At 45.2% G+C, this 17243-nt stretch overlaps 1 protein-coding gene and 1 pseudogene across 3 annotated transcripts in view; both read left to right on the plus strand.

Moving 5' to 3' along the window:
* The window catches only part of GNG4 (G protein subunit gamma 4), a 100571-nt gene extending 97412 nt beyond the window's left edge, over window positions 1-3159 (plus strand). For all 3 annotated transcript variants that reach the window (XM_054660529.2, XM_009441703.5, XM_009441704.4), the window contains one exon: window positions 1780-3159. In XM_054660529.2, coding sequence (XP_054516504.1) covers window positions 1780-1908 — 129 coding nt within the window. In that variant the 3' untranslated portion in view covers window positions 1909-3159. The remainder of the gene's footprint in view (window positions 1-1779) is intronic.
* Window positions 3160-14190: 11031 nt separating this feature from the next.
* LOC112206729 (NADH-ubiquinone oxidoreductase chain 5-like) lies at window positions 14191-15986 on the plus strand (annotated as a pseudogene).
* Window positions 15987-17243: the final 1257 nt, after the last annotated feature.

Below are 17243 nucleotides of genomic sequence, written 5' to 3' on the forward strand. Positions count from 1 at the left end.
TATATGGGAGTCCTGTAACCCACTGCAAACTTCAAACACTCCTATTCAACTCAACAAACACGTTTTTAGGATCTTAAATACTGACCATGCTATTAAAGGTAGAATCATAGACATCTCAGAGTAAATTGGGACCTTAGAGCTCTCCAACACTCCTGAATTTTACAAATGAGGGAAGTGAAGCTCAGAAAGGTTGAGCTACTTACCCAAGGTCACACAGCTAGCTTACGGGCAGGGGTAGAACTAGAAGCCTGATGTTCACCGGAACTCATTTCTCCATGCCACATTCTTAACAAATGTAGGCTTTGTCAGGATTTAGACTAACTCATCTGCTAAACTTCAAGTTGATTTATTTGAGTGATGTGTTTAGTTGATTCATTGTATATCTCTGCTGGAATTATTTCTAGCCATCGCTAAAGCGGTTAGGTCTGAAAATCAGAAGAATCTCTGTAAAATGCTGAAAGATGAGCCAATTTTTAAAACCCAGAGGGGAATGTGTATGGCCTGTGTAGCTGGAGGCTTCTAAACATTTTTTTTCTTCATCTGTGGAACATTTTTATCATTCTGGGGAAGATTTAGACATTGAATGTACTAAAAGGATTTCATTTGACTGCTATGTATTTACCCCTGCCTGTAATCCGCTAATAAATACTCGCAGGCAGAACAGCCTAATTGGCAGGATGAGTTAATGCACAGGCCATTTATCTGCCAAGCGCATGACAGAGACCATGAACAAAATAAGCTGGTAACTGCCTCTCCCTCTTAGCAAATGCTTGTCCGCACCCCACCCTCTCCCAACCTGCTCTTCCTCTGGCCTTGAGCTTGGGGACAGTTTGATGCACAACTGCCATGCGCCAGCAGGCTTCAGATAAGCCTGGAAAGAAATGGAATGGAAAGAACTTTCTGGTCAGGAGCACCTCTCTCCGCAGGGAAGTGGCCACCCCAAGTTAAAACATGTGTGCTGGCCGGGCACGGTGGCTCATGCCTGTAATCCCAGCACTTTGGGAGGCTGAGGTGGGCGGGTCACTTAAGGTCAGGAGTTTGAGACCAGCCTGGCCAACACAGTGAAACCCCATCTCTACTAAAAATACAAAAATTAGCTGGGCATGGTGGGTGCCTGTAATCTCAGCTACTTGGGAGACTGAAGCAGGAGCATCACTTGAACCCAGGAGATGGAGGTTGCAGTGAGCGGAGATCACGCCACCACACTCTAGCCTGGGCAACAGAGCGAGACTGCCTCAAAAAAAGAAATAAAAATGAAAAATGAATAAAAATAAAACGTGTGCTTATAAAATATAGCTAAATACAAGTTCTGTTGAGGAGGATGAAGTGTCTCTCTGTGTTGGTCACAAGAGTGGATTGCAATAAAACAACTAATAATGATAATAAATATGATCACACTGGCTTGGCCAGGGGCTGCCTTCTGCTTTATTCTTCCAGAAACGGTTTAGCAAAGTCATTGTGAGACTACTGTCCTGGAACCTCCACTCCTCACCTACTCGAGAATATATCAAGGCTGTCTGGGCCTCCTGCCAGCCCTCAGTCCTGTCTCCATGCTGATCTGCCATGCGAGGGCAGCCTACCCTTCTTGGAGGCCCGCTTCGAACCAGTCTCCTAGATCTGCACAAACCCTCCCTCCAGCCTGGACATGACCATGTCGTAGGCCGTGCACACAATACAGCCTACCCTAGGGCTTGTCCCCGCTGTACGTGGACACCTCTTCCCTGGACTCACTCTGCAAAGGGGCCTCTAACTGAGCGCCTGTGCTCTGTGCCCTCACAGGTCTCCCAGGCAGCTGCGGACCTCCTGGCCTACTGTGAAGCTCACGTGCGGGAAGACCCTCTCATCATTCCAGTGCCTGCATCAGAAAACCCCTTTCGCGAGAAGAAGTTCTTTTGTACCATTCTCTAACTCCGTGTGTGATGAAAATGCCTCCTTTTCTGACCTTCAAAGTCCCCTGTAGAGACCATGCATGCTCTAAGCCTTAGGGAGTGAGACCAACACCCATCCCTGCCCAGCCAACGGTGGCCGGGGCTTGTCTTATGTTTCCATCTGTTTTCTTCGTGGCATTCAATTTCATTTTTTTCCTTTTCATTTTCACGTTATTTTCATTATTGGCAAAGAAAATCAAAATTTTTATAGCCAAATAACAAATGTGCCATGTAAAAGTAAGTCTGGACTTAAGAGTTTAAAATTTTTAAACATCAATTTCCAAGTTTATATCATATTAATACATTTCAGTGGATAATTTATTTAAAAAAAAACTATGCCTAAATATCCCTTATTTGCAATATTCAGTATCAAATTAGAGCATTTTGACCAACTGAAACATATAATGTTTTCATCTCCTTTCCTGGAGAAAGCAGCTGCAGAGGTTCTGTATTTCCTGCATTTCCATCATCCTAATAAAAAGACAACAACCCACAGGATTGGAATGGTTTTCTTTTTTGTTGTTGTTGTTGTTGTTGTTTTGAGACGGAGTCTCGCTCTGTCACCCAGGCTGGAGTGCAATGGCGTGACCTCAGCTCACTGCGACCTCCACCTCCTGGGTTCAAGCGATTCTCCTGCCTCAGCCTCCTGAGTAGCTGGGATCATAGGCACACGCCACCGCACCCAGCTAATTTTTTGTATTTTTAGTAAAGACGGGGTTTCACCGTGTTGGTCAGGCTGGTCTCAAACTCCTGACCTCGTGATCCACCCGCCTCGGCCTCCCAAAGCGCTGGGATTACAGGCGTGAGCCACCGCGCCCGGCCGTGGAATGGTTTTCTTAGCATATCCTCCTGGGGCCGTGGTGGATGTCCCTTGTTTCAGTGGTCCTACAAAGGTAGATGGTGGGCGGACACCGAAGTCAACTTGACTGTAAAAGTACCCCATACCGTTGATGCGCTGTGGCAGACCTGTGGGTGCGGTCTCCCCTCTCCAAATGCCACCTCTTCCTGCTCCCTCCTCTTTTGGCTCCTACTCAGTAGTTCCATTGTGGGCTGCAGTAATATAAGGACCTGTTCTGGACACAGCACTGGGCCCGCTGGGGTTTTAGTAGGGCAGCCCCTTCCCTGCAGGAGTGAGGCATGGTGACAGCAGTCCCCTATGTGCCCCCAAGTCATCTGAGCATTGGTGTACGTTAAGGTACTTAATCTTCCAACAATAAATACCATAAGTGCATGTCTGTTTTATTTTATTTATTTATCTTTTTGAGACAGAGTCTTGCTCTGTCGCCCAGGCTGGAATGCAATGGCACAATCTCAGCTCACTGCAACCTCCACTCACAGGTTCAAGTGATCCTCATGTCTCAGCCTCCCTAGTAGCTGGGATAACAAGCACACGCCAACACGCCTGGCTCATTTTTGTATTTTTAGTAGAGACGGGGTTTCACCATGTCGGCCAGGCTGGTCTCCAACTCCTGGCCTCAAGTGATCTGCCCACCTTGGCCTCCCAAAGTGCTGGGATTGCAGGTGTGAGCCAGTGCACCCGGCCGTATGTCTGTTTTAGAGTGAGGGGAAACTGAGGCACAAAGCGTTTATGTAGTTTGCCCAAGGTTACACATGGTAAGCAGAAAAACTGGGATTTGAGGGCAGGCAGCCCGGCCCCAGAGTTCCCTTAGCCCCCTGAACTGTGCTACCTTCCAAGTCTACCTGTTTGCAGGTAGGGAGACCCACAAACTATCTTAACTGCACACCGTGAAGCAAACACCTTTGTTGCACCAACCCATGGTCCACACCTTTGTTGCAGCAACCCGTGGCAGACTTCACTTCCCACATTCTCCAGGAGGAAGCCGTATTCTGGTAGTTTAAGGAAGGTGATTCATGGATGCCCCAAGGAAAGGCTAGACATCGATGAATTAGCTCTTGGATTGTCTAAGATCAACCTGAAGGCCCTACCTAAACCAAACTCTTATGATCCCGATGAAAGAGGAGAATACACAGTGGGAGCAGAGCTCTTTGTGTAAGTTTGTTCTATTCTGTTTATTTGGAAACTGCCTCTCTCCCTAGTTCTGACAGAGACTTGCTGTGTGATAGAGAACAGGCCATTTGTGCCTGAAATGTTCTAACCTGCAAATTGGGTTTAATGGTAATTATCCTGGCTTTCTGTCTGGGAGGAAACAGAGATGCTACATAGATGAAAGCTCTGATTATCATTTAAAACAAATAAATGTACTAAATGCCATGGTATAATATAGGGAAGAATGGATGACTTCAAAGAGACCATGGTTCCGTTGGAGGCATAAAATTGCCTGCAAAGAGGCAAATATAATTTCCAGACCAATTAATGACTTGCTGCCCTCATAAATGGATTTAGGACATTTTTGTTCCTTGCTTCTTTTGTTAAAACTCATTCTTAGTTTCATTATCAGCTCACTAATAATACCAGTGTTGTTAAGATGCTCAAACTAGAGCAGAATTGTATGCTGGATGTGACGCTAGGACCTCAGATCCTTTGATAGTGCAGTTATGACCAGGATCTCTTTATTCTGTGGTTCACGTCAACATCATTAACCCGATGAAGCGAAGCACAAGTCATAAAGGCACATCAGAGAAGCCGAGAAAGTGGGGCCGTACAGAGAGCATCAAAATCAGGTCAGAAAAATGCTGCTTTCCTCTTCCACCAAACCTTCTCCCTGTTGTTTTTACATGCCCCATCCCTCCAGATTCAGCCTCCCTTTTGTTCTCTCTCCTTTTCCTTTTCCTCCTCTCTTCCTTACCTTCCCCTGTGAGATGCTTTTCTGTCCTTTTACTGCACCTCTTCCAGACCTATGGCATTTGGGGACGGGTCACCCTTCTAGAGTGATCCTGAATCCAGCTGCCTCTTCTTTTTTTGTTTTTGTTTTTGTTTTTGAGACAGAGTCTCTTTCTGTCTTCCAGGCTGGAGTGCAGTAGCACAATCTTGGCTCACTGCAACCTCCGCCTCCCGGGTTCAAGCAATTCTTGTGCCTCAGCCTCACGAGGAGCTGGGATTGCAGGCGCCTGCCACCACACCTGGCTAATTTTTGTATTTTTAGTAGTAGAGACGGAGTTTCACCATGTTGGCCATGCTGGTCTTGAAGCCCAGACCTCAAGTGATCCGCCCGCCTTGGCCTCCCAAAGTGCTGGGATTACAGGCGTGAGCCACCACACCCGGCCTAGTTCCCTCTTCTTAGATGGAGATTTCTGCACATGAGCTGTGAGATCCACAGACATGTCACTGAGCTCCCCCACTCTGTCAGTGGAAGATGAATAGAATAAAGCCTGCTTGCATTGTTGAGTGCAGCTGTGGGGACAGTTGTCATTTTTGTGTTTTCAGCTTAACTGTCCAGCATCTCCCCTCCCTTCCTACAGCAGGGACATCATGCCTTAGATATAAACTTAGTGGTGTGCAGTACCCACCGTGGAAGCTGAAGAAGGGAGGTATTCCCTGTCTCTCAGGCACACTCTGCTTCCAGCCCCATACCAGTCGGGAAGTGGTCATTGACCTGGGGTGGACTACCTGGACCCTTGCTTGGGGCTATGAGCCTGGAGAAAGTGACACAAATGAAGGGATGCCGAGACTCATTTCAAGGAAGCCACCGTGGTCCGGGGTTGGTAGTCATACAGCAAGGCAGGTGGGTAGGGCTGGCAGGCTGCAGGGATGGTGTGTCCACTGGTAGCAATGTCCAGGGATGGCAGGGTCCTGGGAATGTCATTTCTGCTCCACTCCTTGGACTCGCTGAGCTGTCTCCGCCTCCACCTATCTTCCTACAGACCTCCCTTCTAGTTTTCTGTCAATTCTTTGAGCCAGCAAACTCCATCCAGTACATTCTTTCTTCTTTCATGAAATAGCTTGAGTTGGATGTAAATATATATGACCTAACAATTCCACCCCTAGGTGTATACCCTACAGAAATGTGTACATGTGTTCATTCAGAGACACGCTCTAAATCTTCACAAAAACACTCTCCATAATAACCCTGAACAGGAAAGCACCCCAATGCCCATGTTGGCTGGATAAGCACATTAGGGTATATTCACACGACGGAATCCCAGACTGCAATGGGAATGAGCTGCAACTCCACCCCCAACTTGGAGTGTATTCACCAACCCTAGTGTTGAACGAGATAAGGCAAAAACGCACCATAGGATTCCATTTATATAAAGTTTAAAACCCAGCAAAATTCATCCATGCGGTTGCAAGTAGAGATCAGTCCTAAGAAGACAGTAACCAGAAGGGGGCATGAGGTGGTGCTTCTGGGGTGTTCTGTTTCTTGATCTGGTTGCCGGTTACCTGGGTGCTTTCCGTTTGTGAACATTCTTGGAGCTGTACACTTTTGATTTGGGCACTTTTCTGTGTGTATGTTATACTTCAATAAAAAGTTGGGCTTTGTGACTAGCAATCAAGAATCCTACTTTTTTTGGCACTTTGCTCAAATTTTTACTCCTCTTTAGATATCATTAACATTACATTAATGATAACTAACATCGCTAGTGGGGCATTTTAAGAGCATGCTTGACATGATTTTAAAATACAAACTACGATCCTCAGCTATCTGGATGGAGAATAGGCCATCAGCACCACACAGGTAGGGACCTGTGAACAAGATGCGCAAATGCTGTGGAAATTGTGTCTTTTGGGAAGACAGTGAGGAATCCCACTGCGAGTTCCCACTTGATGGCAGAGATGTTGTCCTCTCAGGCTCTCCTGCCTTCTGACCATCAGGAATGGATGGAGGAGATGGCCTGCTGCAAAACCCTATCATCAGACACCACCGCTGGGGAGGGAGCCGCAGCACAGGCCCCAGGGGGCTCTTCTATGACATCTCTGAATGCAAGCTCAGATGCCCAGGTCGCCCAGCCCATAGGTATTAATACACTGGGGCCAGAATACTGATGGCCACGCCTTGCTCCTTCCACTCTGCTCACATCTCTGGGGGCTCTGGCCCTGCTTCTGAACCTCGGATTGTTTCTGAGCATCTCCCAGGGCGTCTCCCTTGTTCTCAGCTACCAAGCAGCCTCTGCCCTCTCCCTGTGGCAGCTCTGACATGTTGAGTTCCAGGGCAATCACAGAGCAGCTTCACGCTGGGACCCCACGACCATGAGTCAAAAGGGCTTGCCTCTGATCCTGAGCTCCAGCCCCCCATGGAACTCAACTACAAATCTGTGAATTGTCAGCAGCCCCCCTGCTGCTGGGAGCCAAGGGAGGGAGGAAACCAAAGGGCAGAAGGAAGTTTGTTCTGGTGACTCTTCAGATTTGAGATGACAATAATAAGAGTAATAACAAGCAACATTGATCTGATGTCAGAGGCATGTGAACCAAAAACTCCATCTTGAATAGGGGCTGGGTAAAATGAGGCTGAAACCTACTGGGCTGCATTCCCAGGCGGTTAAGGCATTCTAAGTCACAGGATGAGATAGGAGGTCGGCACAAAATACAGGTTGTAAAGACCTTGCTGATAAAACAGTTTGCAGTAAAGAAGCTGGCTAAATCCTAGCAAAGCCAAGACAGCCACAAGAGTGACCTCTCTGGTTGTCCTCAGTGCTACACTGCCGTCAGCACCGTGACAGTTTACAAATGCCATGGCAACATCAGGAAGTTACCCTATATGGTCTAAAAAGGGGAAGCATGAATAATCCACCCCTTGTTTAGCATATACTCAAGAAATAACCATAAAAATGGGCAACCAGCAGCCCTCGGGGCTGCTCTGTCTATGGAGTAGCTATTCTCTTATTCCTTTACTTTCTTAATAAAGCAAGTTTATTTCACTTTGCACTGCGGACTGGCCCTGAATTCTCTCTTGCATGAGATCCAAGAACCCTCTCTTGGGGTCTGGATTGGGACCCCTGTTCTTAACACTGAGAAGAACATGGATGATAGCAATCCATTAGACAGAATTATTCACACTTACATCTCCTCAGCTCTTCAGGAGGTAAGACGCCAGATCATGGGCGGGTTTTTTTTGTTTTTGTTTTTGTTTTTTTCTTGAGATGGGATCTCGCTCTGTTGTGCAGGCCAGAGTGCAGTGACGCCATCACAGCTCACTGCAGCCTCGAGCTCCTGGGCTCGAGCGATCCTCCAGCCTCAGCCTCCTGAGTAGCTGGGACTACAGGTGCACGCCACCATGCCAGGCTAACTTTTTTTTATTTTTTTGTAGAGACAGGGTCTCACTATATTGCCTGGGTTAGTTTCGAACTCCTGGGCTCAAGCAATCCTCCCACCTCTGCCTCCCAAGCACTGGGATTACAGGTGGGAGCCACCGTGCACTGCCATGGGCTGTTTCCATGAAAGATCAGAGGATGCCCTCTACTCCCCAGCTTCCAGCCACATCTCCTGGGTGGCACACCGCTCCACCGTCCCCAGGATGTAGGCCCAGAGCAGCAGAGGTGGAGGATGAGCTGGGCGTCTGCCCAGTTTTAATGCTTTTGTTGATGTGTGGACAAAACAGGGACACACTAGTACCATCCTGCATTCCATCTGGTTTCTAGGAAAACCCTCACAACTTGCTTCAGTTTCAGCTATACATAATTTACTAACTTGTAAATGTTCAAACCCACATACAATCATTAACCGCATGCTGGTATTGTAGCCACTTACTTCAAAGATTCCCTAGTGACCCAGGGTGGCCTCCAAGGCCCTGCCTGCCCTGACTCCTACTTAACTCTCCAGCGTCACTTTCACACCTCACTCCCCCTGAAAACCCTGTACTCCATCCATGCTGGTCATGATTCAAACGCACCTACTAGCCATGCTCCCTGCTGCCAAAAGGCCTTTGCACCTGCAGCTTCCTCTGCCTGGCACACTCTTCCCTCTTCTCTTTGCCAGATGGACTTATTTGGTAGATCTTGACTCAAGCATCACTGAAGACTCAAGCCTTCTCTGACCTCTCTGACGAGGTCAAATCTATCTCTAGGTTCTTATTCACTGCGAGGCTCTCCTTTGAGGCCCTTGTCATGGTTGCAGTTGTACATTTGTGTAAGTGATGACTCAAGGAAGATCTGTCTCCCCCACGATGCCATAAACTCTCTGAGGGCCGGGGTTCTAGGTGTGAAAGGAAAAGAAATCTCCCCGAAATCACTAAGCCAGAGGGAAGGGTCAAGGTGGGAACTGCCTTGGGCAAACCTGCCTCCCACTCTATTCCTAAGTAAGATAGCTACATACCCACCCCACCCTCCACCACCACCACCCCCGCAAGCCCCGCACTCCCTCACAATTTGCCCATGAGGAAATTCCTTGCAGACAAAGGACAGGCAGAAGTCAAAGTCATCCCTCTGCTCATGTGAGACAAATGCACAGCTGATTTGCTTGCTCTGCCCTATTGTTTCACTAAGCCAGACTAAGGCATAAGTGACTATTCCTGTAAATCAGCAGTCCCAAACCTTTTTGGCACCAGGGGCTGGTTTTGTGGAAGACATTTTTTCCACGGATGTGGGGTGGGTGGGATGGTTTCAGATGAAACTGTTCCACCTTGGATCATCAGGCATTAGTTAGATTCTCATAAGGAGCAATCTAGATCTCTCCCATGCACCGTTCACAATAGGGTTCACCCTCCTATGAGAATCTCATGCCACCACAGGTCTAGCAGGAGGTGGAGCTCAGGCGGTAATGCTCACTGGCTGCTCACCTCCTGCTTCCTAATAGGCCACAGACCCATACTGGTCCGCGGCCTAGGGGTAAGGGACCACTGCTGTAAACTGTTTATTCAGTGAAAGGCTAATCAGAAACTCAAAAGCATGCAACAGTTTGTCTCTTATCTACCTAGGACCTGGAAGGCCCCTCCCCACTTTGAGTTGTCTTGCCTTTCTGGACTGAACCAATGTACATCTGACATATATTGATTGAGGTCTCATGTGTCCCTAAAATATATCAAATCAAGCTGTGCCCCGACCACCTTGGGCATATGTTGTCAGGAGCTCCTGAGGCGGTGTCATGGGTGTGTTCTTAACCCTAGCACAAAAAACTTTCTAAACTGATTGACACCTATCTTGGATACCCTTTGGTTTATATGGTTTTACTCATTCCCAGTACCTAACATATCATCTGGCACATGATGGCAATCAGAAGGTATTATCTGAATAAATGCATGCAAGTTACTACTAGTCCTTTCTTGACATTAAGTGCTTCTCCTTAGGGGTGTGAATGAACCCTTAGAAGACTGAAATAGTAACCAAGGAAAGGGGGCGGGGGAACCAATATTTGTTGAGTGCAAACATGTGCCAGGTCTTGAGCAAAAGAGTTAACTTTTTTTTTTTTTTTTTGAGACAGAGTCTTGCTCTGTCACCCAGGCTGGAGTGCAGTGGCACAACCTCGGCTCATTGCAACCTCCACCCCCCGGGTTCAAGCGATTCTCCTGCCTCAGCCTCCCAAGTAGCTGGGATTACAGGCACGCACCACCATGTCCAGCTAATTTTTGTATTTTTAGTAGAGATGGGGTTTCGCCATGTTGGCCAGGCCGGTCTCGAACTCCTAACCTCAGGTGATCTGCCTGTCTCGGCCTCCCAAAGTGCTAGGATTACAGACGTGAGCCACTGTGCCCAGCCAGGAGTTAACTTTTTAAATCCTTACAAATTGCATTGTGATATTCTTTATCCTCATTTGGTAGATGTAGGTTCCTCATATAAATATGAGGAAGCTGAGTTTAGGCTGGGTGCAATGTCTCACATCTGTAATCTCAGCGCTTTAGGAGGCCGAGGTTGGCAGATTGCTGGAGCTCAGAAGTTCAAGACCAGCCTGGTCAACACAGCAAGACCCCATCTCTACAAGAAATTTAAAAATTAGCCAGGCATGGTAATGCGTGTCTGTAGTTACAGCTACTCAAGAGGCTGAGGCAGGAGGATCACATGGGATCAGGAGGTCAAGGCTGCAGTGAGCTGAGATCGTGCCACTGCACTCCAGCCTGGGCAGCAGGAGAGATGCTGTCTCAAAGAGAGAGAAACAGAGACAAGAAAAGAAACTAAATTCAAAATAAGTAAGTTGCCAGATGTTAGATAACTACTAAGTGACTGAATTTGAATTTGAATCAGTCCACCTGACACCACCACCACCCCGCCTGTTGTCAGACTGAGGCATTTAAGAACCAAAAGGCTCGGCCAGACACAGTGGCTCACGCCTGTAATCCCAACACTTTGGGAGGCAGAGGCAGGCGGATCACCTGAGGTCGGGAATTCAAGATAAGCCTGGCCAGTATGGAGAAACCCTGTCTCTACTAAAAATACAAAATTACCTGGGTGTGGTAGCACATGCCTGTAATCCCAGCTACTCAGGAGGCTGAGGCACAAGAATCGCTTGAACCTGGAAGGTGGAGGCTGCGGTGAGCCGAGATCGCGCCATTGCACTCCAGCCTGGGCAACAAGAGTGAAACTCCAGAAAGTCTCAAAAAAAAAAAAAAAAAGAACCAAAAGGCTCTCATCTCCTCCATACCTCATTTAAAGAAAAAATGCAGGGCCAGTCCCAGTGGCTCACACCTGTAATCCCAGCACTTTGGGAGGCCAAGGCAGGCAGATCACTTGAGGTCAGGAGTTCGAGACCAGCCTGGCCAATATGGTGAAACCCCATCTCTAAGAAAAATACAAAAATTAGCCAGCATGGTGGCACGTGCTTGTAATCCCAGCTACTTGGGAGGCTGAGGCAGGAGAATGGCTTGAACCCGGAAGGCGGAGGTTGCAGTGAGCTGAGATTGTGCTCACTGCACAATCTCTTTACTCTCTCCGATGGAAACTACGGCTCAACGTTCTTTACAGCCACAGGCTTTCACGGACTTCACGCTATCATTGGATCAACATTTCTCACTATCTGCCTCCTCCGCCAATTAAAATTCCACTTTACATCCAGCCACCACTTTGGCTTTGAAGCTGCCGTCTGATTTGACACTTCGTAGATGTAGTATGACTATTCTTACACGTCTCTGTCTACTGATGAGGATCCTACTCTTTTAGTATAAACAATACCATTGATTTCCAATCAATTAGTTTCAATAATATCCAAAAGAGAGTAATCAACCTGACACTAGCCCTAGTAACCAACACCTAACTGGCCCTATTACTAATAACAATCGCATTGCTCCCACAGCGTAATACTTATATAGAAAAATCCAGCCCCTGTGAATGCAGATTTGACCCAATAGCCTCCGCCTGCCTCCTCTTTTCCATAAAATTCTTCCTAGTAGCCATCACATTCCTCCTTTTCGACTCAGAGATCACTCTACTACTACCCCTGCCATGAGCCCTTCAAACAACCAACCTGACACTAATAATCAGCACAGCCCTTATACAATTACCACTTTAATCCTAGGCTTGACATGAATGAGCCCAAAAAGGATTAGACCGGGATGAATTGGTAAATAGTTTAAGCCAAAATAAATGATTTTTACTCATTAGGTTATGATAGACCATGTTTACCAAATGCCCTTATTAGCACACACCATATCACTGCTAGGGATATTAGCCTATCGATCCCACCTAGTATCATCCCTGTTATGCCTAGAAGGCATAATACTATCAATAGTTATCATAAATACTCTTACAGCTTTAAGCATACATTTCACTCTAGCACCCATAATCCCCATCATCCTCCTAGTATTTGCTCCCTGCGAAGCCGCAGTGGGCTTTGCCTTACTAGTTTCAGTCTCCAACACATATGGCCTGGATTACGTACAAAATCTAAATTTACTTCAATGCTAAAAATTATTATTCCAACAATTATACTGTTACCAATGACATGATTCTCTAAAAATTCTATAGTCTGAATCAACATGATTATTCACAGCCTACTCATCAGCCTCGCCAGCCTACTATTTTTTAACCAATTCAGCGATAACCCATCCAACCTCTCATTAATTTTCTCTTCTGACCCGCTGACATCACCGCTTCTAATCTTAATAGCCTGTCTACTGCCTCTTACAGTTTTTGCTAGAAGCCAATATCACCTGTCCAATGAATCACCCCCATGAAAACAGCTCTATATTTCTATATTGATTTCCCTACTGACTTTTTTAATCAGAGCATTCACAGCCACAGAACTAATTATATTTTATATCCCCTTTGAAGCCACACTAGTTCCTACCCTAATTATCATCACCCACTGAGGCAACCAACCAGAACGCCTCAATGCAAGCTCATACTTCTATTTTACACACTAGTAGGATCCCTTCCTCTACTTGTAACACTCGTTTATACTCAAAATACCTCAGGTTCACTAAACATGCTAGTAATAATACTTACTACCCAAGAGCCATTAGCCTCCTGATCCAACAATCCTACATGACTAGCATGTATCATAGCTTTTATAGTAAAAATACCTCTATACAGATTTCACCTATGACTCCACAAAGCCCACGTAGAAGCCCCTATTGTGGCTCGATAGTACCTGGAGCAGGACTCCTAAAGCTAGGTGGCTACAGTATAATACAACTTACTCTTCTCCTCAATCCCCTAACAGAACATATAGCATACCCTTTCCTCATACTGTCCCTATGAGGGAGAGTTATGACAAGCTCTATTTGTCTATGACAAACTGATCTAAAATCATGTATTGCCTACTCCTCTGTAAGCCACATAGCACTTGTTATCATGGTTATCCTCATTCAGACCCCTTGAAGCTTAACAGGTGCAGTCACCCTTATAATTGCTCATGGACTCACTTCAGCCTTACTATTCTGCCTAGCAAATTCAAACTACGAGCAGGCCCATAGGTGAACCCTATTACTTACCGAACGCCTTCAAACACTGCTTCTGCTAATAGCCTCTTGATGACTTCTGGCAAATCTTACTAACCTTGCCTTACCCCACACCATTAATCTAGTAGAACTCTTTGTGACTATGGCCTCATTCTTCTGATCTAATATCACTATTATGCTTATAGGACTTAATATACTAATTACAGCCCTTTACTCCCTAAATATGCTAATCACAACACAACGAGGGACACTTGCATATTATATTAACAGTACTAAACCTTCCTTTACACGAGAGAACACATTAATACTTATACATCTTGCGTCTATCTTCCTATTATCTTTAAACCCTAAACTTATTATGGGGTTTGCATGCTGTAGCTATAGTTTAACCAAAACATTAGATTGCAGATCTAATCATAGAAGCCTGCAACTTCTTACCTACTGAGAAAGTATGCAAGAACTGCTAACTTGTGCCCCCATGCCTAACAACATGGCTTTCTCAACTTTTAAAGGATTAGAGTCATCCGTTGGTCTTAGGAGCCAAAAACATTGGTGCAACTCCAAATAAAGCAACAAACATGTATTCTTCCACTGCTATAACATCCCTAATCCCCTTAATCTTACCGATTACCATTACCTTAGCCAACCCCCGCAAAAAAGTTTCACACCCAAATTACGTAAAAACATCTATCGCATGTGCCTTCGTTATTAGCCTCATTCCTACAACAATGTTGATATGCACAGACCAAGAAGTCATGATCTCAAACTGACACTGAATGACAATCCAAACTCTCAAACTCTCACTAAGCTTCAAGCTAGACCAATTCTCCACAATATTTATCCCAGTAACACTCACTGTTCATTACCTGATCTATTATAGAATTCTCAATATGATATATAAACTCAGACCCTAACATTAATCAATTGTTCAAATACTTACTTATTTTCCTCATCACAATATTAATTCTGGTTACCGCCAACAACCTCTTTCAGCTCTTTATTGGATGAGAAGGCGTAGGAATCATGTCTTTCTTACTAATCGGCTGATGGTACGGCCGAGCAGATGCTAATACAGCAGCCAAGCAGTTCTGTACAACCGCATCGGCAATATTGGCTTTATTTCAGCTATAGCATGATTCCTCCTGTCCTCCAACACATGAGAATTTCAGCAAACATTTATTCTAGACCCTACCCCCAACTCCCTTCCATTAATTAGCCTTCTCTTAGCAGCAGCAGGAAAGTCAGCTCAATTCAGCCTCCATCCCTGACTCCCATCTGCCATAGAAGGCCCAGCCCCAGTCTCAGCCCTACTCCACTCCAGCACTATAGTTGTAGCAGGAGTATTCCTGCTCATCTGCTTCTACCCTTTAATAGAAAATAACCTATCAATCCAAACCTTTACATTATGTCTGGGGGCTATTACTACCTTATTCACAGCCACCTGTGCTGTAACACAAAATGGTATCAAAAATATCATAGCATTCTCCACCTCAAGCCAGTTAGGCCTTATAATAGTCATAATTGGCATTAATCAGCTGCATCTAGCATTCCTTCACATCTGCACCCATGCCTTTTTCAAACCTATATTATTTATATGTTCAGGGTCCCTCATCCATAACCTCAGTGAAGAACAAGGCATCTGAAAAACAGGAGGGCTATTCACGACTCTACCCCTCACTTCCTCCTCCCGTTTTATCAGCAGCCTCACACTTACAGGTATGCCTTCCTCACAGGCTTTTACTCCAAAGACCTCATTATTGAACCTGCAAACACATCATACACCAATGCCTGAGCCCTTTCTATTACGCTTATTGCCACCTCCTTGACAGCTGTCTACAGTACCCATATTATTTTCTTCGCTCTAATAGGGCAACCTTGCTTCATGACTCTGGTTATTATTAACGAAAATAAGCCCTTCCTAATTAAACACCTAACAATCAGCAGCATCTTCGCCGGATTCCTCCTCACCAACAGTATTATTCCTGCGTCATCCCCCCAAACAACCATACCACTCCACCTGAAGCTCAGAGGCCTAGGTGTGACCACCTTAGGCTTCTTACTAGCAATGGAGTTTAATCTCATAACTAATAACCTTAAACTAAAATACCCACTACAGACATTCAACTTCTCCAAAATACTAGGATTTTATTCAGTCACAATTCACCATACAACCCCCAACTCAAACCTATCCACAAGCCAAAATCTGGCTTCACTACTACTAGACCTAATTTGACTAGAAAAGTCTATACCAAAGACCATTTCACAAACCCAAATTTCAGCCTCCATTACTGTATCTACTCAAAAAGGCCTAATTAAACTCTGCTTTCTCTCTTTTTTTATCCCATCCCTTTTAACCCTACTCCTAATTATCTAATCTATTACCCCGAGTAATTTCAATCGCAACATAAATACTAACAAATAACGATCAACCAGCAACTACCACTATTCAACACCCATAACTATACAAGGCAGCCACACCCACAGGATCCTCATGCAACAACCCCTCCCCCTCCCCCTCAAAAATCATCCAACTCTCTATGCTGTTAAAATCAATCATGATCCCCACCCCATCATGCTCAACTATTCACCAAACCGACAGCAACCCCTTTAATACTCATAATAGTAAAGCCCCTCAGATGTCAATATTTGACCCTCATGTTTCAGGATATTCCTCAGCAGCCATTGCCATGGTATAGCCAAAAACAACCATCATGCTACCCAAGTAAACCAAAAAGACTGTCAACCCCACAAAAGCCACACCAAAAATCAACACAATACCACAACCTACAGCACCACTAATAATTAGCCCTAGGCCCCCATAAATAGGAGAAGGTTTCAAAGAGAAACCTACAAACCCTATAACCAAAAGGACACTTAATAAAGATATAAAATATGCCATTGTTCCCACATGGACTATAACTATGACTAATGACATGAAAAATCATTGTTGAACTTCAACTAGAAGAACGCTAATGGTCAATATCCGCAAAACACACTCGCTAATAAAAATTATTAATTACTCACGAATTACTCATAGTGTGCACTCCAGCCTGGGCAACAGAGTGAGACTCTGTCTCAAGAAAAGAAAAAAAAAAAAAAAAAGCAGCTACTAATTAACCATGAAAGCACATTTTTTTTTTTTTTTTTTTTTTTTTTTGAGATAGAGTCTTGCTCTATCTCCCAGGCTGGAGTGTGCACACTATTGACTTCATAGTATTGTTATACTTTCTTGCCATTTAAAAATCAACAAGCACCTGCATTCTATAAATGCACCTTCACACAGTGTAGCTGTGTACTGGTTTCATTGTGGTAATTAAGGCCGGGGAGGGCCACTGCTCCTAAGAAGTGAAAGAACAGCTTGAAGAGGAAAGAAACATTGTCCCATGAAACACGAAGGTAACATGGTCCGTTTAGTTCACACATAAGGCCTGTTATTAGGAGTAGGGAGTATCTGAAGTGTTTCCGTGAGAAAAGAGACCTATTATTACCATGGCCAGGTGTGCGCACAAGTATTCATTCTCTGGCTGTTCTTTCCAAATCATTTGGTAAAATTCTCATTATTTAGTACATTGTATTTCATCTTTTCTTTTTCAGTTAAATTAGACTTCATTCAATTTGATTTTACATATAA

Source organism: Pan troglodytes, chromosome 1, assembly GCF_028858775.2.
Source record: "Pan troglodytes isolate AG18354 chromosome 1, NHGRI_mPanTro3-v2.0_pri, whole genome shotgun sequence".
NCBI classification, from domain to species: Eukaryota; Metazoa; Chordata; class Mammalia; order Primates; family Hominidae; genus Pan; species Pan troglodytes.